The following is a 25,029-nucleotide window of genomic DNA, read 5'->3' on the forward strand; positions in this document are numbered from 1 at the left end:
TGAGCAAACGCCACAGCTTTTGAGACGGTTAGAGACTGTACATAACCATTAGATGATATAAACAGGTACACACAAACACACACACACACACACACACACAAACACACACACAAACACACACACAAACACACACACACACACACACAATCTGAAGGCTCTCACAGCCTCAACTGCAGGTGTGTTTCCCTGATGAAAACTGTTTATGTGTTTTTCATCTGTCTGGCAGTGGCCGGGACAAACGCAGGAGGAAGCCTGCGTAATGAGGTTATGATTGAAGAGCACATCCTGGTTCAGGACACAAACAGGACATTTTTTCAACAAAAGGAAGATTTTTCTTTACAACAACGCTCCAAAAACTGCTTCAAATAAATAACTAATACATTTATTTATCAAAGAATCTTGAAGAAAAAATATCATGGTTTCCACAAAAAATATTAAGCAGTGCAACTGATAAGAAATGTTTCTTGAGCAGCAAATCAGTATATTAAAGAAAACATTAAACAATCTTACAAACCCTAAAACTTTTAACGGTAGTGTATGAGCTAACAAATCACACAACCATATAAATGAATAGTTGGATGCTCACCTGAGCGGTTTGTTCTCTCGACTATCATAGATAAAGAAGAAGACCTCCAGTTCTTCACCCAGGTTTGAGCTCATCAGACTCTTCAATTGGACAAACATGTGATGTGTGCTGACAGGAGTCGGAGTTTCTTTCTTCCGGTGCCGATGCTCCATCTATCCATTCCAATACATAGAGATTATTACATGTGATGCAACCATTTTTAATAGAGCAAGAGAGAAAAAAGCATTCACAATGCATGTAAACACCAAATAAAGCTCTAACTTTGCATTATGTCTATTTAATACCCAGAAAAAGCAGGGAAAGCTGTGCATAACATAAGCATAAATGCATTGAATATTCCATTGAATTCCAGTAGCTCCATGTTCACAGCACGGCTCCTTTACAGCCGGCCAAATCTAATTTGCTTCAGTATTTATGCTTCTTTCTTTGCAATGACACCACAGAGAGCAATGTCAAATGTGCGCACACACACACACACACACAAATACACGTGCATGCACATCACTGCACACATGCTCATTTTAAGTGCACATTCACACCGTTGTGGTGTAACAAACACACTCCTCACTTGCGATTGAGTAGTCGTTCGTTGAATCGCACTCTGTGTGAGGACACCGAGGTGTGAACAGGTGATGATGTCAAATATAAAAAGGCCAACGGGGCAGTGCATATGCTCTCTCTGTGATGCTGTGTGTATGCATGAGGACGACATAGATAGACACACTCACTTTAATTTAAAAACGTTTAATACTAATGGTGTAACCTTGAAGCATTCCTCACTTAATTAGCATTGGAAGATTTAAAAGCAATTATTTAAGTAAATAAGCAGTCTATCTTCTTTCTAACTAATAACTAATATTTTTTCTTTCTTTCTGACTTTCTTTGTTTCTTTCTTTCTTTCTATATCTATCTATCCATCTATCTTTCTTTATTTCCAACTAATCTTGATGATCTGTCCATCCATCCATGGTCATGTTAAAACATGCTAAATCATGCTAAATCACGTGTTAAACCATGTGAAATCATGCTAGCAATGTGGTAAACCATACTAGAAACATGGTAAATCATGTTAAACCATGCTAGAACATTTTAAGGCTTTTTCAAGCCAACTTAAAGTTTGTCTAAGAACTTCACAATCTAGTTACAATGAATGTCTCACAAATCATGTTAAAAACAGAATTTATTTTACTTTATTTTAAGGTGACGTAGTTACATTGTACTTACTCAAATAAGTGCAATGTTGTTGTTTTTTTACAGCTGTAGCTACATTAGTAGTTTTTAAATGCATGTACAAAAGTAATCATGCATTTTAAGGTAACGTATTTAGCAAGATGCTAACATGAAATAGTTGTATCTTCACAATACATGGTATGTTAAAATGTTAAAAACTTCAATTGCATCCACAAATTGGGTTTCAATTGATTGTAAGGTGACGTGTGATTTAAAACAGAAGCATTTAAGTACATTTAAGTCACCATGAAATGGGAAAATATTCCATTTTTATGGAATACTGCAGTATTTATTATAAATGATATATCTGTGTACATCATTATTTTTAATTCAGGTGCCCTCATAATGTTTAATCTGAATAACTTCCCCTCACTCTCGCTGTCAGGGTTGTGTTTGTTTTTGATCGGGTTCCCTGTTTTGTTCATGTCTGAGTTTCACAAGTTACTTTGTTCAGTTTCCATGGTTACCGTCCATTACATTATTAGTTCATTGGTTTCAGCTGTGTGTCATTTATTAGCTGTGTTTGCACTGCCTGTTTGCTTGCTTTTGAGTAAGAATTAAACTTATTAGTTTTTTCTGAGAACCTCAATCTTCTGTTTTCGGCTTCCCTGCATGCATTGTTACACTCGCAGCCTCTCGTCTCTGATGACATGTATACTGACGCGAGGCGGAGCAACCTGTCAGTCACATGAGATCGACCAATAGCAAAACATAACCATCCAATCAATTCCCGATGGACAAAAGCCAGTCCAGAGCCCTACATTTTTTTTTTTTCTCGAGAAGCCATTTCACTCGGATATACGTTACAATAGGGGAAAAAAGACTATCACAACTTCCCTTTCATCCCAACTTTAATAAATGAAGAAAGAGAACCAAAGAGAGCAGCATTTCCTCCTTTACAAAAAATTATGTTAACCGAAGCTTTTAATGGGCATGCATAGGCTAAAAAGATAAAGCACTGGAATTTCAATAAAGACTTCATTACCCGTTTGGCAGGTCGAGTCAGATTACGGAAGGTTCTAGACTTCTTAAACCGCTTACTTTCACATCAAGAACTCCAAACAAAGACCACATTTGTCCTGATCAAGCGTGTGTGGGGTAATAATTATCATGAGCAATCAACCAGACCAAACCAAAGAGTAAGGACAAACTCAATGACAATGTGGCATTAAAAAGTGAAGGCAACAATGGTTGTCCAATTTATTGTGTATTCATTGTTCTTGGCTAGGTTTTCCCACTCCCAATCTCCCAGTTTCTTTCACAAACACACACATTTGTGGTAATGTCTAAATCCTCAAGACCAATTAAAGTGTGTGTGGTGAGACTGGGTGACCTGATTCACTCCCACACTATTCATCACAGCACATTGGGTATGTGTCAAGGTAATAAGCTCTGTCTAAACACACACAAAACGCCATCCTGTTGAGCCTGCTATTCAATCACAGCTAAACTAGACCATCATAACACAAAATAAATCAATAACCGTTGCCAAGAACTCATTTAACCCCCCGATTTTAGCTTCGACAGTCATTCATCTAATTTTAAATAAAACCTTAAAGATCTTTTAATAAAGCTGTTACGACTTTTGAGATTCGTGCTCAAATAAATATTTTTTGGGCCGTCAGCAAATTGCATGTTGCAAACATCCACCTTGTGTTTAATCTCACACGCAGCTGATTGCAAAAGTGTGTGTGCCCGCCACATAAACCACAGACAGGGAGCGGTAATGGAGTCCGTCTGGCAGCGGACAGTTATTACATTACATTACACAGTATGGGGACGTTTCAGGTCACATTTAGCCTAAGTAATGCTCCAATGTGCTTCGCATAGCTCAATTATATCACAGCAGAGACTCCCCGCTGTCAACAACCCCTCTGGCTGGCAACCAGATTTCCACATCCATGACGACTGTAATTTTCTGCGGCGTATCTTGTCAGTGCATCTCAGAATTACTGTCATTTTCCCCATAGGGCCTGTTACTCGAGCTGATGGTAGAGCATGAGGCTTTCATCTCGTGCCTCTTACGTTTAATGAAACTTTCTGACACGATAAACTCTTGAGTTTGGAACGTGATCGTATGGTTACGCAGCAAAACAGACGTACCAGTCGATAGAGCTCAGTGACACTGATTTCATCCGGGTCCACCATGCTGAACTCTCTCCTGGGTACCAGGTCCAAACCCAGCTGCCTGTGAAAGGACAGAAACCATACAGCATTAACAGACTGTGTACAACATATTTCTTTGTTAAAGCCTGTTCACATCAAGGACGATAACTGTAACAATAAAGGCCCTGTTTACAGCTGGTATTAAGCATTTAGTGCATTTTGGTCGATCGGACACATTCCCATTTTCTCCTTTGTCCACTTTCAATCACTTATGTCCTTATTTCTTCGAGGGGAGATTCTATGGGCGGGTAAATGTATGGGCTTTTTCAGATCTTTCGATCTAGTGGACAAAATAAGCTCATGCAATTTACATATGAACGTGCAAGGAGACGACGGAAAAACATACGGCGAGCAGCAGCTTTTATTTCTGCTCTGAAAGCAGCAAGACCACGACAAACGCAGTGTGTTAGAAATCAGGAATGGTGAGAGAACAATGTGCTTCGTAAGCTCTTCAAACCAAACTTGGGTCTTCAGCCGACAAAGTTTAAATCCCGTCTGGCTAGCACACTTCCCATAACGTTTACACATAAGGTCAGTAGACGGAGAGTAGACGGCCTTTTGTGGCTGTTCGAACGAATTCGATTACATTAACGTTTACACTATGAAAGCAATCCGGTCAAATCTGTTTTTGACTACCTATGGAAGTAATAGAGAGCGGACAAGCTCAAAACGTTTTAGTCCCCTTTTAAACCTGTTTAGTGTCATCCACTTGTGATCCAATCAACCAAAATGCATCTCAATTCCAGGTGTAAACAGGGTCAAAGATATAGTTTATAGAAGCATAGCAGAGTCCAGACCACAATTATAACAATAATGCCACAGAGAAACAATATCGTTGGAATCATTTTCAGAATGATTTTTTTTCCAACTGATGAACGATAAAAATATTGACACCCGATCAGAATCCATCCTGCTTTAAAGAGCTTGAACATTTAAAAGGCAGACGACAAACCTGCAACACATGCTTATAATAAACAATGAAATTGTGCGTTGGTCACTGGAATAAATTATATATAAACTACATCTTAAAATATAGTACAGTAGAAAACTCGTATTTTAAATTGTAATAAAATAAAAAAAATATTGCTGTTTTTTTATTACTGTTTTTACAGTATATTATTATTTTAATTGTATGCAGCCTTGGTGAGTATAAGAAACTTTAAACAATGTTCAACACTTTTACAGACCCCAAACTTTTGAACAGTAGGGAAATTAATATTGATTTATTAGTATTCATAAAAATATATTACTTTTTTTTTTTTTAAATTATGGTCTCAAAATGTGGGGGGAATTACAATAAGAGAAATTTAAAGCAATTATTTTCTTTATGTAGAATAAAATAGAATATTTTTTTTCATATTTGTGTGAAGGCTGCAAAGCCAACTCCGTGTTACAAGTATGTTAGACCTATCACTTCTGCCAATAAAGATTGCTTTATCAATAATCTTCCTAATCAGTTTCATCGTCTCAGCATCCCAGATAGCTTAGAAGAACTTGATATTGCAACAGAAACTTTTAACTCTCTCCTTTCCAGCACTTTAGACACAGTTGCTCCGTTGCGCTTAAAGAAGATTAAAGAAAATAGTCCAACGCCGTGGTACAACGAGCACACCCGGGCTCTTAAGAGAGCAGCCAGAAAAATGGAGCGCAACTGGAAGAAAACAAAACTAGAGGTATTTCGGATTTCATGGAAGGAGAGTTCGATTGCTTACAGAGAGGCTTTAAAAGCTGCAAGATCTGCTTATTTTTCAACCCTATTAAAAGAAAATAAACATAATCCAAGGTATTTATTTGAAAAAGTGGCTACACTAACAAAAAAGAAAGCTTCAAGCCCAGAAGTTTCCAAGAAACACAGCAGTAATGACTTTATGAACTTCTTCACTTATAAGATTGATAATATTAGGGACAAAATTATAACTATGCAACCGTCTACTACAGCATCACATCAGGGAGTGCATTATAGTCTCCCTGTGGTAAAATTTGATTCATTTGTTGCCATAGGAGAGGAAGAATTTTGCAAACTCATTAATTCATCTAAATCGACAACATGTATGTTAGACCCTATACCACAGAAACTACTGAAAGAGATGCCTCCAGAAGTCATAGATCCTCTTCTTAACATCATTAATTCGTCTTTGTCTCTACGATACGTACCAAAAACCTTTAAGCTGGCTATGATTAAAACCGCTTTTTAAAAAAACGCAACTTGATCCTACAGAATTAGTCAATTACAGGCCGATCTCAAATCTACCTTTTCTGGCAAAGATACTAGAAAAGGCAGTATCCTCACAACTGTGTTCCTTTCTTGAAAGAAATGTTATCTGCGAGGATTTCCAGTCAGGATTTAGACCGCACCATAGCACTCAGACAGCTCTCATTAGAGTCACAAATGATTTGCTCTTTATCATCCGATCGTGGTTGTATCTCTCTATTAGTGTTACTTGATCTTAGTGCTGCATTTGACACCATTGACCACAACATTCTCTTAAATAGATTAGAAAACTATGTTTGCATTAGTGGAATTGCATTAGCATGGTTTAAATCATATTTATCTGACCGCTATCAGTTTGTAGCAGTAAATGAAGAGATGTCTTATCGGTCAAAAGTTCAGTATGGCGTACCACAAGGCTCAGTACTAGGACCGCTGCTGTTCACTCTGTACATGCTACCTTTAGGAGATATCATTAGGAAACATGGAATTAGCTTTCACTGTTATGCTGATGATACTCAGCTCTATATTTCTTCCAAACCTAACGAAACTCACCAATTCACAAAATTATCGGAATGCATAGTTGATATCAAAAATTGGATGACTAGTAATTTCCTACTACTAAATTCTGAAAAAACAGAGATTCTAATTATTGGACAAAAAAATTCCACACGTAATAACCTAGAATACCGTCTAACACTTGATGGCTGCTCTGTCAAGTCTTCGTCGTCAGTTAGGAACCTGGGTATGCTCTTTGATACCAATCTTTCATTTGAAAGTCACGTGTCTAGTGTCTGTAAAACCGCATTTTTCCATCTTAAAAATATATCTAAATTACGTCATATGCTCTCATTGACAAATGCGGAACAACTAGTTCATGCGTTCATGACATCAAGGCTAGATTATTGTAATGCTCTACTGGGTGGTTGCCCTGCACTTTTAAGAAACAAACTACAGCTAGTTCAAAACACAGCCGCTAGAGTTCTTACCAGAACCAGGAAGTACGACCATATTAGCCCGGTTCTGTCAACACTGCATTGGCTCCCTATTAAACATCGTATACATTTTAAAATATTGCTGATTACTTACAAAGCACTAAATGGTTTAGCTCCCCAATACTTGAGCGAGCTCTTAACGCATTATAGTCCTTCACGTCTATTGCGATCTCAAAGTTCTGGCCAGTTGATAATACCTAGAATATCTAAATCGACTGCTGACGGTAGATCCTTTTCCTATTTAGCACCAAAACTTTGGAACAATCTTCCTAACATTGTCCGGGAAGCAGACACAGTCTGTCAGTTCAAAGCTAGACTAAAAACACATCTCTTTGACCTAGCATTCACATAACACTCTATAGACTTCTATAATTCAATATTAGGCTGCTTAGATTAGGTCAGCCGGAACTGGGAACACTTCCCTTAAATCCTGATGTACTCGTTACATCATAAGAAGAATGGCATCTACGCTAATTTTAGTCTTTGTTTATCCCGAGGTTTTCCCGCAGCCTGCTGGATCCAGGCCATTTCCATATCTGACGAAGGACTTTTGCCTGGACCTGATGACAATGCAGTGCTGAAGTGCCAACTAGCCTCTCCCTATGGAGGATCCCTATACCACTCTACAGATAAAGCGTTGTGGAATATTTCGGTTCGCGTACCTACCCAAAGTGATAAGATAAAATAAAATTCTGCATCAAAATTTATAGACAAGACAAGTAGTTTGTTTAGGCATGGTTTGTAAGGAATTACAAACCTGCGCACATATATTCAAACGCACATAACTATAGAATCAATTCTTAATGCGCATGTGAACGCCATCAGCGTCTATCAAAGGTTCACGTTTAAAGTCTGTTTGGAGAGAACGGTGTCGTCTTAGCGGCCCCTAATTTAATAACAAATGATCATTTAGACGGAAGTGAATCAATCAAAACTAACTTTAGCTGGAAAAAACATTTTTCAAGAACCACTATAAAACCAAACCAATCTCTGTTGCCTTAAATGATATGTTTATCTCTGTAAAGCTGCTTTGAAACAATCTACATTGTTAAAAGCGCTATATAAATGAGGATGAGTTGCATTGACTTGAAATATGACTTGAGCATGTTCATGATGGGTGTTTTGAGATTCAACCTGTCGCTTTATTATATCACACAAGAGATGCAGTACTCACTCATTGCCCCAGTCCAGACGTGCAGTGATGTGCTGTTTGACATCCCTCATGCGATCGTGGGTCAGGTGACCCACCAAAACCTGCCGCCTGAGGTCCAAAATCTCATTCATCACATGCCACAGTCTGTGAAACAGATCTCCTTCGTTTTTCTATTAGCGTAAACAAAAGGAAAGGAAAGAGCCACTGAAATGTTGAAGTTGCAGCTTTAATAATGGGCTATATTGATGTAACACTGATATATAATGACCTGGTGTAGAAATAATTCAAATACAGTTTCCCCCGCATCAGCAGCTAAAATTCATATAATATATTCCGCCCATCAGCATCTGCGCACCCAGAGTTCACGTAGGCAGTGTGTGGCTGTGGGCGGACTGCTGTGTTTGCCCAAACAGTATTTACCACAAAGAGCTGCTTCCACATGGCGCCCCAGTCCCTAAGGGTGGACGTCATCTCCGTAATGACAGAGTCTTCAGTCGGCACCACCGTCTCAAACTGCCTGTGAGTCAAATGTGGGCGACAAACAGAGCACAACAGATATGAGATGCACCTCATCTGGTTCTGCGCTTGTTATACTGTTTGTTAATCAAAGGAAAAGGCAGATGTATAGTGGAGCGCTGGCGTTTTCCTTCTGTTCGCCGTCGCTACATTCATTTAACATTATGTTCAGGCAGCCTGGTCTCAGATATCCGTACACCAATAAAAAAAAACGTTTTGACCAAACTTTGCTTATATTGCATGGATGCAGAATACAGAAGTAGGCAAAACAATAACATTGCCAGATATGTATGAATTGCATGAGTTCTCATAGGTTTGATTGCCATTCACTCTGAATTTAACAAGCTAACACAAAGGATTGCACTCATTGCAGTAATCAAGCTAACACACTGTCAATCTAATATGTCACACTGAACGTTTGTGAAAACGGACTGTTTAGTGGAGCAACACAAAAATCATTGGAATTACTTTTTTTGTAGACTGCAAACGGTTCAGGTGGCTTTATTGCAGTAACCAACATGTGTAAATGTGCATGTTTGCACTTTATACAGAGATGCTGGATATCTGCAAGTAGGCAAATGTTATTAATATCACCGAAACTCCAGTTTAAAGTTTCCATAGGGGGAGATTTACTAAAGTAAAGTAAGAGTAAAAACAGAAATGGCAGATTAACCAAGCTGAATTCTCTGCTATTTGGAGGGTCTGAATGTCTGCCATCCTCTCCTTCAACTCACCCCTTATTCTTGATGTGTGCATTCTTTAGATGGATGTAGTTGCCTGGGAAAATGCCCTAAAAAGAAAGAGATAAACAAATCAAAATAAAGTAAATAAGTCTACTAATAATCAGGGAACAAAAAGACAGAAATAAAGAGAGACTGGCTTTGATCCGTGCGTTTCGTCTGACAGTGTCGCTGTGATATTTCAGCAACTGAAAATAGCATCCGACACTGACAGACCTGATAAAAGACAAAGAGACAGTTGCTTACCTTGACATTCGGGTTCTTGAGGATGAATCCTCTGTACCAACCTGAAACACAAAACATTTCTGTGACTTTCATCTTTAATATCGGCCTAATGTGTCTTGACTGAAGCCTTTTCAAAGGACATTATCTAACAAAACACAGTAGGTAATGTTGGAAATGTTCTCTTTGAAAGAAAGGACAACTGCATGTGCAAATGCAGTGAAAATAACATTTAAAATTCTTATTTCCACTGAAAGTCAGATATTGAATATCCCAATCATATTCTGTATCACTGAATACGGCATCTTAAGAAACAAATTGGCAATTGTAGCATTTGTTTTGCTGAAGATTTACCATGTACAATAAACACAACTCTAAACATGTTTTATTATCACATACTGTAGGAACCTGGTGGCATATTTTATTTTATTTACTATACTGAACTTAGTCTCATTTTAAGACCTGTAGATTGTTTGGTTCGTTCCAAAACAGCTTTTTAAAATTGTAACAATGTTGCAATGAGATTTGTTAATACAAGTCACGTGAAAGTAAACCGTCCTCTCATTGGTCAGAGTGCACCGGTTTTTGTTTCCATTCATAGATGTCATGTCATCTGTCAGGATTAAATCAGAAGATTAAAGACTATATTTTGTAGATGCTCCCTAAACACCTGTATTGTTATGTGTTTTGGACCGTAGTTATGAAAAATGTTAGTCAGCCCAAATTTCAATTAGGCATTTAACTTTGTCTTTTAAATCTAGTTGCATCACACACAAAGGGAAACATTTTACAGCAAGTACTGAAGTAATCAGTCATAATCAATCCTAAATATTAAACATGTTTGATATTATCGGGTTGGCCCTGATGTGCTCAGACACATCGGGGCCAACCCGATCATATCAAACATATTTTAGTTTTGATCTGTAAGCGACTCGCATAGATAATCTGGTCTGAACATCGTAACCGCCCAAGGTGCTGGACAATATTCACCCCCAGATGGTCCCACTTTATATTAAGTGGCTTTAAGTACTATGTACTAACATTAAAATTAATAATTTAATACAATGGACTTAATACAATGGACTTAATGAACATACATGTTTTTACGTTGTACTTATATTTTAAAAATACCTGCATGTAATTACATCTGTAATTAATTTATGTAATTACATTTGTAATCACACTGTTGACCCTTCCCTTACACCTTAACCCAGCCTTAGACCTACCCATACCACCACACCTGACCCTAACCTTACCCGTATCACACCTCAATAACAGCAGAAGTAGTTTACAATACAACATGAACCATCATATAAGGAGAAATGTATTAAATGATTGCATAATACGTTCATATTTAACAGGTTATTCTGTGCTCTATTCATAAAATTTAATTATGATTAAAAATTAATTAAAACAAAAATAATTCATTATAATTAAATCCATTAAAGTATCCCATGATGGGAGGCCCTAAAAGGTTCTATATGAAGTGCCTGACAGAATCTTTAAAGTCCCCATGAACCAGAAGTTGCAACCGACTTTTCTCCAGTGCTCTTGACTTAGTCCAAGTGAAAAGGAATATTGAATAGTTTCACTTTAGTGCACCTCCTCTCCATCCCTCGACCATAGAAAACTGGGCATTTGGGGGGGAGTGGTTAAGGATATTTAACCCAAGCTGTCAAACTGACTTCATCAGAACGGGAACACTATTCCAGAGCAGATGCAAATGGTCAGATTATGATTAAAGATTACCACGACAAACTAATTTTTTTCTGTTTATTAATTTGTACAGATTAATTGTTCACCACAAGACTAGTAATGTGCACTAACAAAGTAAATAGGGTAAATTTTGATTTCATGATGACTTTAAGGTTCTATATAGAACCTTTACTTAGTGTATTGACACTAAGTAATGATTTGACCAATAAGTTACTTTCAACACCAGCTTCACTTTGACTCACTGACGGCCAGCACTACCACTGTCATCTAATCATCTCCAGCACCTATTTAACTTCTGCCCATTGCAAACCAGCCCACAAACTACTGTGCTTCCTGGCAAAAAGCCGAGAAAAAAAGGTGTGAAAAACAGGGGGCCTGTATCACCTCGGCACTTACGGTAAAGAGTGTAATAGCTGCTAAATACAGAAACACGACCCCTCATCTGATAATTGTAGCACCTACAGTCAGTCAGGAACTAATGATCATGTAGTTTCATATCTACTGTTTAAGATTCTCCATTACAATGTTACTGGGTGTTCTCCAACTGAAACCGGCTTTCTTACTCAAAAAAACAGGAAACGAGTGCACCCAGAGAACAAAGGAGTGTGTCTTCAAAGGGTGGAAACAGGAAACGAAGGAGTCGAGTGTGGGTCACAAAATAAAGACTGGTTTGAAATCCTCCCGTTTGAGAGGTGGTACAGGTGTTTGTGTCAGCAGTTTATCAAATCAAGCCAACCCTGGTGAAAAGACCATCTTAGACTAGAATGACTTACCACGCTAGTTTATTTTGACTTGTTATAGCTGATTTCTCTATTTGTAACGTTACATACACAAGCCCTCTCATATAAATAGATTTTTATGTAGTTCATTGAAGGTCAGTAAACAGTATTTCCATAAATTGGTTTCACTGCAGTATTATTTTAGGATACAACAGCATACTATTAGAATACAATTACTATATAGGTTTAATTTTATTTCAGTTTAACCTTTAGTTCAGATTTACTACATTTCAGATTAGTCAAAAAACTAAATAATAGTTAGTTTTAGCCCTACTTGGCTTATGAAGCCATTCAACCTGCATGGTTGAGTTCCTGGTAAAGCTAGTTTAAAAAGGAAGTCCTGCTGGTTAAGCGAATTAAGAAGCCTGGTGGGAACACACCATCGTCCAAAACAACACATACTGGTGACCAACATTATCCTCAAGCAGCCCTGCTGAAATGCAAAAACAACCTATACCAGCTAAGCCTAATCAGCTTACATTTCCTGTTAAAACCATCATTCTGAATGACCAGAATAATGTTTGGTTTTGGCACTTTCATGTTGGGCAAGTTAGTCTACCTGTGACAATAACCTCCTTGTGCAAGTAATAGAACAGCATTGTCCATCTTAACCATTTAGCAATTTAAACTGGGCCAATCTGGTGTAAACACTGGGGTTTATACTAATGAAATAATGTAAAAGATGATTTTGAGGACAGTGGCTGGCATCAGCACTCATGTATTCACCTTCACATTTCTCCAGGATCTGCACCGTGTCACCGATCTCCAAAGGCAAGCCATGCTGCACCGTTCCTCGAAAACTGGCCAGCACTGCAACACAACAAAATGACAATCATATATAACGATAACTCATCAGTCTTTTCCACTGTCAGTATTGGGGGTAATGCATTACAAGTAACATTTATGTAATCAGATTACTTTTTAAGCAACGCATTACTTTATAAATTTACACATTTGAGTAACTTTTTTATGAACATTACTTGGGTTAGAAAAGTAACAACCATTAGCCAACTTTTCAATTTCAATATTATTATTTTGCTTAAACATATTTAAAACTACTGAATTAAAATGTATTTAAATATGCACACTTCATGCATACATCGGAACAAACAAAAATAACAAAACATTACTTTCAACTAACTTTTCAAGCAATATACTGTAATTAGTTACATTTTTAGGGAGAAACAGAATTTTGCAATGGATTACTTTCACATTACATTTTCATTTAGTTTAAAGGTGCAGTAAGCGATTTCTGAGAAACACTGTGTAAAGTGGATCGGACCGAGCAGCACAACACACTTGTAACCAATGAACAGTTGGGGAGTGTCTACTCGTGATAGGGGAGGAGAAAGTAAGCCAATCAGCAGTAGGGGGAGTGTCAACTCATGATAGAGGAGGAGAGAGTGAGCCAGTCAGTAGTAGGGGGAGTGTCCACTCATGCTAGGGGAGGAGAGAGTGAGCCAATCAGCAGTAGGGGGAGTGTCCACTCATGATAGAGGAGGAGAGAGTGAGCCAATCAGTAGTAGGGGGAGTGTCAACTCATGATAGAGGAGGAGAGAGTGAGCCAATCAGTAGTAGGGGGAGTGTCCACTCATGATAGAGGAGGAGAGAGTGAGCCAATCAGTAGTAGGGGGAGTGTCAACTCATGATAGAGGAGGAGAGAGTGAGCCAATCAGTAGTAGGGGGAGTGTCAACTCATGATAGAGGAGGAGAGAGTGAGCCAATCAGTAGTAGGGGGAGTGTCCACTCATGATAGGAGAGGAGAGAGTGAGCCAATCAGCAGTAGGGGGAGTGTCCACTCATGCTAGGGGAGGAGAGAGTGAGCCAATCAGCAGTAGGGGGAGTGTCCACTCATGATAGGGTAGGAGAAAGAGTGATCAAGAGGGAGATTTGAAGAAAGACTGTAGAAAGAGAGATGGCTGAGAGACTTTACAAAAGAGAAAGGTGAGAGGAATATTAGGCAATATCTTTAGGACTCATGTATATATTAGAAAACAATGCAGCGGTTGTGTTGTTTCTAGGTATGTAACGATACACTTTCAACCGGTTGAAAATCGATAAAAATGTGTGACGATTCAAGTTGGTTGAAATGTTAAACTAATCGCGATACACGTTTTAAGCAGGGGCGTTTACTGTAGCCTACTGTGAAGTTGTGAACCTCGCTTTACAGGCACAATAGCAACAAGCACACACTGGTGCGAAGCTAGCGAGTGTTTTCACTTCATTCATGGAACTTGAGCTTGTGTGAGCCAAGCTCAACTTCTATAGGAATGGACTGAAAACGCTCGGTTTGCTCCGCTCGCTCCGCGCCAGTGTGTGCCTCACTCGTGTGCACGCGCCGTCAAACACATGGCGACGACAAGCGTAGATATTGACTCATTCAAATCGGAGATGTGGCGGCATTTTGACTTTCCGTAGACTAATAATAATCACCACCGTGAGAAGCACAAGTCACGTCCGTTTTCATGTAAAAGGCATTAATACGACAAGTGCGAGAGCCACGGAGATCACAAGGTGCATCAGTGTTTCCGTGGCAACCAGGTGTTATATTTATTTTACGATCTCTTTCTCTAAATGTGTACATGGATATATATATTTTTTATATATATAATTTATTGATGGTTATGGCATATTTTTCTAAATGTGTGATTTTTTGTTTTACTCTTGCAAGTGTAATGATACAAATTATAACAAAATTAAAACCCCTCTAAATGTGGTACTAATTTTACATAGTCTTTTACTTAGTGTGGGAAGGTACCCGTGTCCACCCTCTTGACCGACAGAAAGACTGATTTTTTTTTAAATTTCAATGTAGTTTTTTTATTTGACAAATATATTTCAAAATGAAAAAGAAATGTGCAGCATTTTGTCTGAGAAATAATAAAAGGGACACTTTTCCATTTATAATTTCTTAAATTAATCACTTGTTAAGAAAATTGTGAGAAAATCGTATCGTGAAACCAGTATAGTGAATCGTATCGCATCGTGAGTTGAGTGAATCGTTACATCCCTAGTTGTTTCTGCTCCATATGTGAGTAACATTGGTTTTTCTGTTCCACAGAACCAGAATCACCCTAGGCAATTAACAACCAACTCTTGCTTCTACTCTTGTGTACTGCATGTTCATTTTATTTCCTTCCTTGTCGTTCGTCCTTCAGCTACGCTTTATTTTTCGTCAAGCATTATTTTGCTTCGCTTCAGCTATGATAAAGAGACATCAGATGCATTGTTTTCATGCATTTTGGGTGGCGGAGCAATGAAGGGAGGGGTGTGTTTGTTTGGGTTGATTTCAAATATTTGTTTACTGCAACTTTAATTTGATGTACTAAAATAACTAAAACTGATATAAAAATATAAAAAACTATATATAGATATATATTTTTTAAAAGTAATAAAAAAATACACTTAAATAAAACTGGTGACATGACATTTCAAAACCATGTCATCATGACATTTATATGATGAATATAATCAAGAGAACACTGAAGAAAACAAACAAAAAAACTGCTCCATTCCCTTCCATCCATACACATTTGATCAGCTATGAACCAAAGCTGTAGTCCGGCAAACACTGTGCTGCAAAATTGCATAGTGCAAAGATATTTGATGTATAGAATTTAAACGTCAGAGATTGACCTTTTTGGCTGAATTCAAAGAGCTCACAAACCCAAAAGCTGTCTTTTTTGCAGTGTTGTGGGGTTTGAAGTAATTTCAGATGTTCAAAGCCTAGCGTGACCACAGCTTAAGCTAATAAGGGCAGGGTTGCCAGATTTACTCTGAAGTTCAGCACCGTGAGAAGGTTTAATAAAAGTAACGTGTCTCTCTTCTTTAAGCACTCAACAGAGAGACTCACCTGAGGAGACTCGCTTTGATGAGCATGTACGCTAAGAGCCTTTGAAGAAGTCAAGGCTCCCTGAGCCAAGAAAAGTAAAGAAATAGAGCAGAAATTAAGAATATGGAGACTAAACGATGGTGAAAGACATACAAGAAGAAAAGAAGAAGTAACAGACTGGAAAATTATGAAAAAGTAATATGTCTTGTAATCAGCGTTCCTCACACAAACAGCCACCATGACAGCTCTCAAATCTTTTACAATGAAGTCATCATTGCCCACTCCACTCACAGAGGATTATGGGATATGTGTGTTAAATCAGGTTATCTCACCTGCCTGAGAAGAATCAGAGATGATTTGTGGGGTGGATTTCATAGTTTTATGGGACATAGGCCAATCTGGGATACTAACAAAGAGGCTCTGACCCATGTGAGAACCTCTGTGTGCGTGATGTAAGACTTTAAAAGATTATACAAAGTCATCCTAAGATGCACAGAGCACCCAGAAAGTCACAAATTCCCAATCAAATCATTATTGGCAGTCAGTTCTTTTTAGAGAAGCAAAAAACAAAGTCAAATCAGTGTGTCCAACTGATTCCAAAAAGAATGACTCCTATGAGTTGAATCTTTTTGGTGAATCAAAAACATTCAGTTTGACCAGTGAAATCCAGCTATTCCCAAAAGAATGACTCCAATGTGTCGATTCTAGCGTATCAAAAACATAGCAATCGGTGCAGTCTCAAAAGAACAACTCTGAGTCGAATCTTGTTAGTGAATCTAAAACATTCAACATGATCATGTAAACTAATCGGCAAATGAGTCTTATAGGTTGGTTGACTTAGTTCTTTTAGTAAATCAAAAGCATAGAGTGCGACCAGTATATATACCAGTGTAACTGATTCCCAAATAAATGAATCCAATGAGTTGATTCTTTTGAGTGAATCAAAAACAAAGGAAATCTAATCTTATGATTGATTGGAATGAGTCTTAGGAGTTTTAGTGTGTGTGTGTGTGTGTGTGTGTGTGTGTGTGTGTGTGTGTGTGTGTGTGTGTGTGTGTGTGTGTGTGTGTGTGTGTGTGTGTGTGTGTGTGTGTGTGTGTGTGTGTGTGTGAATTAAAAAAAGGAACTAATGGGCCACAATTCCTTACAATTCCCATCCTTACACATAACAACCACCCAGAATAACCTAGCAACCGCATCGCAACACCTTGGCAACCACTAAAGAGGAGTTTTGCACAGACAAGCAACACTTATATTTTCCTCTAAAAATGTACAATTACATTTTACATTTCATGCAATTGTAAACTGGTAAACTGAACCACTAAAATTGTAAAACCTGGATCTAACTGAATATTTTTTACCCTAGAACCATCCTTGAGTTCAGTGCATCTCCTTGAAACACTCATTCGATCACAATCCCGATGTCCAAAATTTCTGTTCATCCAAAAAGTTTCACAATTCAAGTTGTCCCTGAGTTTTGAAGGCAGCTGTATCCTATCTGTGTGATTTGACTTTTAAATATGGAAGGCAAAATAACACAGTAGGTCCGTTGAATTAATTATACAGGTTTTCAGCAGCAGCACATTAAATTATTCATCTTGGATGCGGAGTCCTTGACAGAGCTCAAATCCTTCCCCGGTAACCGTACGGCAGCTGTTAACTGAGCTGGAGCATCGCCAAAGAGAACTCAAACCTGTTCAGTGACCGGAAAATACTTTCAGTGTTTTTTAATTACCTGAAGAAAGTAAAAGAACAAGATTGTGAGGAAGAGAGACACCCTCACCTCTCCAAAAAGGTAAACTACCAATTTTAAAAACTTAATGGCAAACATGCTTTCAAAAGTTCAACCACAGTGCTCCCAAAAAGTATTTGGACACACTTAATTTCACTGCATAAAATGTAGATGATTTTCATTGGATGTATGAAGACTTGTTGGTCCAAAACTGATAATTGCCACAGCAATAAATGAGAAAACAAATTATTGCAGTTCTGCTCATGGATAATTAGTTTCCTTGCAACCAAGGGCCTCAAATTAAATAGTATCTTTTTAAAGATTTGATGCCAAACTGTGGCAAATCCAGTGATTATTTCAACCTTAAATAACCCCTTACTTTAACCCAGTATGTTGATGACACAATGTCTTAATTGTAAAACATGAATAATATTTCACAACATTTATAACTAAATCCATATTTATAGTAGATTGCCAGATTTCCAGAGACAGATTAACCCTGGAACTAAATTAAAATCTCATCAGTAATTCTGCACTGAAAATCCTTTTTAGCACTATCCCTAATCGGTGTTTGGGACACTAGCCCATAGTGTCTTGCAAAAAAAATCATCGGTGAATACATTTACACACTACTATTCATTTATACTAATATTTTACTAATATTTCATGTGTAATGTTAATATATTTTATTTATAATACTTCATTATACAGTTGCTCTTGACTCCATCCATTATCTTGGATAAAACATTTTGTGTTGCACTGCATTCTGGGATTGTCTGATAAATGAAATGCTTTGATTTTGTCCTAAAATATATTTTGTTAGGTTGCATAATTTTGCACACTGTCGAAGGAGCCTTTGTGTGCGTGTATGATGCCTAAACATTAGGACAGGGTTGAAAATATTGATTTTAATCAATTTCTCTTTTTGATGAACCGATATCTATTATTATATCCCAAGAATTTTTCTTTTAGTCGATGATGTTTCCTGTTAATGTGTGAACAACACTTCACTTGATTTCACATGATTTGTACCGCCTCTCATCCAATAAACTGCAATAAGCTTTGGGCTTTGATACACTTGATATGAAAAAGTCTTGGCTTTCAAAAATCTGAATTTATTATGAAATTCAAAAAATAAATACCGGTTTGGTGCTCTTTAATGTTGTGTGACAGATTGCTGTAGCCACTTTATGAGCCAATGATCTCTTTCTCTTTACTACTAGTTATAGCACAAAATAAATATAAAATGAACATCAGAAGGTATGTTGAAAGATACAGTACAACTTACAGAAAAGTATCATGTGACATGTAATTGCTCAATCAACGGAAAGACTTCAATAAAACAGCTTGTGAACAATATGTCACGTAACGTTATGTTTACCTCAAGAAAGCTATTCAATGTCTATAGTTTGATGATAAGCTAGAAAAATTAACAATTGACATGTACTGTACATGATCCAAATTAATATATTTTGAATTGATCTGAATCAAAATCAGAATTGAATCGTTAAATGCGTTTCGGTGCCTAGCTCTAATAAAAATCTTTATAAGTTGGCAGCAAAGTCAAAGCAACTTTGATTTTAACTGATGGCATGTGCATTGTGGGAATGTGGCAGAGAAGCAAACACACAGTCCAATCCTCAGCAGGGTGGCATGCTCTCGCATCCTATAATCCCGCTGGGCTGACACAGACCTACGACAGTGAGCCTCATCCCTTTGGCTCAGACATCGAAATAGAGAACTCAACACAAGACACTGTTTGTGCGGATTAACTGCAGATCTCGTTTAGGTCTGCTACTTGGTTTCAGGTCTGCGGAGGGTGTGATGCTACAGTTGGGTAGTCTAAGCTCTTTACAGCACGACATAGAGCTCAGGATGATGGGTTTACCCTCGCCGCTCAAGTTCTGGCCAAGTGACATGTGTATCTGCCTCAGTGCTTCCAGGAAACAGAAACAGAGCTCAGAAGATTGATTGTGTGGAGTGTGGAAGAATCCGATGGTTTGGAGTCTTTTAAACTAAATATTACATGCTAATCAAAAGCAGGCAATTAGGTAATAGCATTACATTTACAACAAGAGTTTCAAAAAGTAGCCTAAACATATTGTAAATGCTCAAAGTAGTCATTTTCAGCAGAAATCCCAATACCTAGACAATATGGTGGCCAATATACTGCTGATATATTAAAAATATCAAATAATATATCAAATGTCGGCGCCAATGGTCTGGTGGGCAGTGCACCGACATATTAGCGCCGTTGCGTTTCGGGCAACCCGAGTTCGACCCCTCTCTCTCCCACCTCATTTCCTGTCCACCCTATGGTGTCCTATCATAATAAAGGCAAAAATCATAAATAAATAAAAATCTTTAAATAATATATAAAATAATATTAATAATATTAATAATAATAATAATAATGACAATAATTTGTATAATCCAAACTACACAAATATAATTAATTTAATTGTCTTTCATTGTAAACTTCATAATTAAACTGAATACAAAATACACAAATACATATTGTACGTATCAAATATTTTTTCTGCCAGAATGAAAATAAAAAACTGCTTTAAGTCAAAATCACTGTAATAAATATACTCAAATATATAATACATTAGCAATTATGAAATCATTTATAGAATATATTACTATTAGAATACTATATATAATAATAGCAATATAAAATATGTTACAATATTTTATAATTTGTTTCTTTAATTATATATCCTATATAATTAATTGTATACAAAATAAACAAACACATTGATAGACATTTAGACCCTACTATAAGAACGCATTAAAACAGCAAAAATAGATATTCGGCCATTAGCCATCATGCACCGAAAAAAAAAAATGATGCTATTCCAACAGTATCAACATGCAGTTCACTAAAAATTGTTTCAAAAGGATCCCCTAACGTGCATTTACCCTCACTTAAAGAACTTTGCCCCTACTGATTTGTGATCCACCCATGAACCTGACAGCTAATCAACCTCTAGATTCATTAATTATTCATTACCACATTAATATGCATATGTACACTGGGTTCTGTGTTGTCCATGACCGTGTTGCCAAATGAGACTGAATTATTAACACAATATTTAGGTCTAAACATTGAGCATCCTGCAGCGAAAAGCAGATAAATTATGCAGAAACTGGGAATATTTAGTTTGTTGGGGATCAAGAAGTAGCAAAACAATTAGTCAAGAGATTGTACTAAAGCATTTAGTACAAGTAAAACCGTTTTCTTCCTGTACAAAAAAGGATTTAGGGCATGTAATCGCCTGTGATACTAACAGGCAATTAAATTCGATACACTCCACGACTTTAGAGACCAAAGATGTGCAATTACAATCCAGAAAATTGAACACAACCCAATATGCCTTTCAACCACAGTAAATGACTTATGATATGGACGTAAATAGCTCTTCCACTCCACATGCAAAATCAAAAACCTTTTCCCTTTCTTAGCAATGCAGAGAATCTCGCCAAAACTATCTCAACGCAGTTAGACTCAACCGCACTGTATGATGTAAAAATCTGAATCTATCGCCAGTCTGTCAGACCAGCAATTCATCTGTGCTTCATAACAGGAGCTCGGGGTTCTTTGGCACGGCTCTTGGTACGCTTGTGCCAAAGCAGCGGCCACTGTGGAAATCATTCATTACCGCAGCTGCTGAAGAGGAAGACGCTGTTGATGGTAATGTGAATGCAAGTGATGGATTCATGTGCTGACAGAGAGCAAGTCTGTTAATTAATGAGCTCATTTAGACATTCCTTAGCCTGGACAGTGACACCAGAACACACTTAACCCTTCGGTCTGCTACGGATCTGAAGGCGCAAGGATAATTGAAAACTACAAGAGGTGGAAATTAAAATGTCAATATCTGAAACAGAGCTACAAGAAGGTTAGCAGATGGAGTAGAGCAGTATGAATAAGGGATGGATGGAGTAGACTAGTTTGAATGATGGATGGATGGAGTAGACTAGTTTGAATGATGGATGGATGGAGTAGACTAGTTTGAATAAGGGATGGATGGAGTAGAATAGTTTGAATAAGGGATGGATGGAGTAGACTAGTTTGAATAAGGGATGGATGGAGTAGACTAGTTTGAATAAGGGATGGATGGAGTAGACTAGTTTGAATAAGGGATGGATGGAGAAGAGCAGTTTGAATAAGGGATGGATGGAGTAGAATAGTTTGAATAATGGATGGATGGAGAAGAGCAGTTTGAATAAGGGATGGATGGAGTAGAATAGTTTGAATAAGGGATGGATGGAGAAGAGTAGTTTGAATAAGGGATGGATGGAGTAGACTAGTTTGAATAAGGGATGGATGGAGTAGACTAGTTTGAATAAGGGATGGATGGAGTAGACTAGTTTGAATGATGGATGGATGGAGTAGACTAGTTTGAATAAGGGATGGATGGAGTAGACTAGTTTGAATAAGGGATGGATGGAGTAGAATAGTTTGAATAAGGGATGGATGGAGAAGAGCAGTTTGAATAAGGGATGGATGGAGTAGACTAGTTTGAATAATGGATGGATGGAGTAGACTAGTTTGAATAAGGGATGGATGGAGTAGACTAGTTTGAATAATGGATGGATGGAGTAGAGCAGTTTGAATAAGGGATGGATGGAGTAGACTAGTTTGAATAAGGGATGGATGGAGTAGACTAGTTTGAATGATGGATGGATGGAGTAGACTAGTTTGAATAAGGGATGGATGGAGTAGACTAGTTTGAATAAGGGATGGATTGAGTAGACTAGTTTGAATAAGGGATGGATGGAGTAGACTAGTTTGAATGATGGATGGATGGAGTAGACTAGTTTGAATAAGGGATGGATGGAGTAGACTAGTTTGAATAAGGGATGGATGAGTAGACTAGTTTGAATAAGGGATGGATGGAGTAGACTAGTTTGAATGATGGATGGATGGAGTAGACTAGTTTGAATAAGGGATGGATGGAGTAGACTAGTTTGAATAAGGGATGGATGGAGTAGACTAGTTTGAATAAGGGATGGATGGAGTAGACTAGTTTGAATGATGGATGGATGGAGTAGACTAGTTTGAATAAGGGATGGATGGAGTAGACTAGTTTGAATAAGGGATGGATGGAGTAGAATAGTTTGAATAAGGGATGGATGGAGAAGAGCAGTTTGAATAAGGGATGGATGGAGTAGACTAGTTTGAATAATGGATGGATGGAGTAGACTAGTTTGAATAAGGGATGGATGGAGTAGACTAGTTTGAATAATGGATGGATGGAGTAGAGCAGTTTGAATAAGGGATGGATGGAGTAGACTAGTTTGAATAAGGGATGGATGGAGTAGACTAGTTTGAATGATGGATGGATGGAGTAGACTAGTTTGAATAATGGATGGATGGAGTAGAGCAGTTTGAATAAGGGATGGATGGAGTAGACTAGTTTGAATAAGGGATGGATGGAGTAGACTAGTTTGAATGATGGATGGATGGAGTAGACTAGTTTGAATAAGGGATGGATGGAGTAGACTAGTTTGAATAAGGGATGGATGGAGTAGACTAGTTTGAATGATGGATGGATGGAGTAGACTAGTTTGAATAAGGGATGGATGGAGTAGACTAGTTTGAATAAGGGATGGATGGAGTAGACTAGTTTGAATAAGGGATGGATGGAGTAGACTAGTTTGAATAATGGATGGATGGAGTAGACTAGTTTGAATAAGGGATAGATGGATGGATGGATATTATACAATAAATAAAAGGAAAATGTAATAAATATAAATAAAAGAAAAATGAAATAAAATGTAATACAATATAAATATGATGAAATTATGTAATAACGAAATAAAGGTAAAATAAAGAGTAAAATAAAACAAATAAATAATAAAAATAAAATATAGATGAAATAAAACGTAATAAAATAAAAAAATAAAATATAATAAAATAAAGGCTCAAATAAAATAATCTAAAAAAATATAATTAAAATAAAATAAAGGCTCAAATAAAATAATCTAAAAATATATAATTAAAATAAAATAAAATAAAATCTCACTGAAAATTTTAATTGAATTAAATCTAATAAAAAATCTGGAGCTTCACAACACTTAAAGTCAGCAGAGCTTGTCTGCCTGTCAGTAGCTCATGTACTGCTTCACAGAATAAAGACAACAGATGCAGACAAAGCCACACACACACACATTTTTTTTATTTAGCAATAATCTGAGTCACAGCCCTCCTGAGACTGCACACTTCTCAGCCCTCCTCCAGACATTAGGTATTTGGCACCTTTGTAAGCTGTGCCTTCACTCAAAAGATTGGCGGGCTTTAAAGAATAGATCTGCTCTGGTGGTTTATCAGAAATAAGTGAAGCCATTTGGTGTTGGCCATTGGCTGAGAATTGCCTGTTATCCGTGTTTCAGATATCTAAAGGTCAGAGAAATATCATTTGGTGTCTCACAAAGAGAATTATCATAGAGTCTCCTCTTTCTTCAAACACAGACGGATGAGGAGAAAAAGTCAAGCGTGAGATGAGCAGTGTTTTGAGCGTATGCGTTGTACCTCTCCAAGCACAGATATCTGAAGACCACCAAGTGCATCATATTATTTTTCTGCCCTGAATGAAATACTTCAAGGAGGAAAAAAATGACAGTCAATCATACAGTATATATATATATATATATATATATATATATATATATATATAAAACATTTTAATCAATTTAAGGCGAGACACGGCAGGCAAAAACATCGGTTTTTTTTCAGTGGTCAATTTTGAGATTTTGGGATATTTGTCTTCAATATCATGTCTTCTTTCAGACTTGTGGTGAAAAAAAGTCCAAAATACACATTTAGGTCTTTATTTTACTACACTTTTTCTGTTTGCGTCTCTAGATTTATCATAAATTCATCAAAAGTTGTCGTTATAAATCATCCCTCTGCTCCGCGATCGTGATCTGCATCCTGTCATCACACACACCGTTAGAAAGCTCTCTCTCTCTCCTGAACAATACAGCCGGATCCAAATATGGTCATTTCCTTTTTATCAGCAACCAATCACAAAAGTAAAAGGGGGGATTTTACTCTAAATGCACGATCTCATTGGCTGATGCTAAATCTTTAAAGCCCGTTTTCTCAAAATGACTTTTCTCTCTCACTCCATGTCCGAAATCT

The 25,029-nt window shown here is 37.3% G+C and overlaps 1 protein-coding gene across 2 annotated transcripts in view; it reads right to left on the reverse strand.

Moving 5' to 3' along the window:
• dock4b (dedicator of cytokinesis 4b) overlaps window positions 1-25,029 on the reverse strand; it is a 107,255-nt gene that overhangs the window by 60,276 nt on the left and 21,950 nt on the right. For both annotated transcript variants that reach the window (XM_077235020.1, XM_077235019.1), the window contains exons 2-8: window positions 13,039-13,122; window positions 9,842-9,882; window positions 9,590-9,645; window positions 8,760-8,856; window positions 8,361-8,509; window positions 3,920-4,004; window positions 587-738 (exon numbers count right to left, since the gene is read on the reverse strand). In XM_077235020.1, coding sequence (XP_077091135.1) covers window positions 587-738; window positions 3,920-4,004; window positions 8,361-8,509; window positions 8,760-8,856; window positions 9,590-9,645; window positions 9,842-9,882; window positions 13,039-13,122 — 664 coding nt within the window. The remainder of the gene's footprint in view (window positions 1-586; window positions 739-3,919; window positions 4,005-8,360; window positions 8,510-8,759; window positions 8,857-9,589; window positions 9,646-9,841; window positions 9,883-13,038; window positions 13,123-25,029) is intronic.

This window comes from Siphateles boraxobius, unplaced genomic scaffold (genome assembly GCF_051911475.1).
Source record: "Siphateles boraxobius isolate OS27281-9 unplaced genomic scaffold, OSU_SipBor_1 19, whole genome shotgun sequence".
Taxonomy (NCBI): Eukaryota; Metazoa; Chordata; class Actinopteri; order Cypriniformes; family Leuciscidae; genus Siphateles; species Siphateles boraxobius.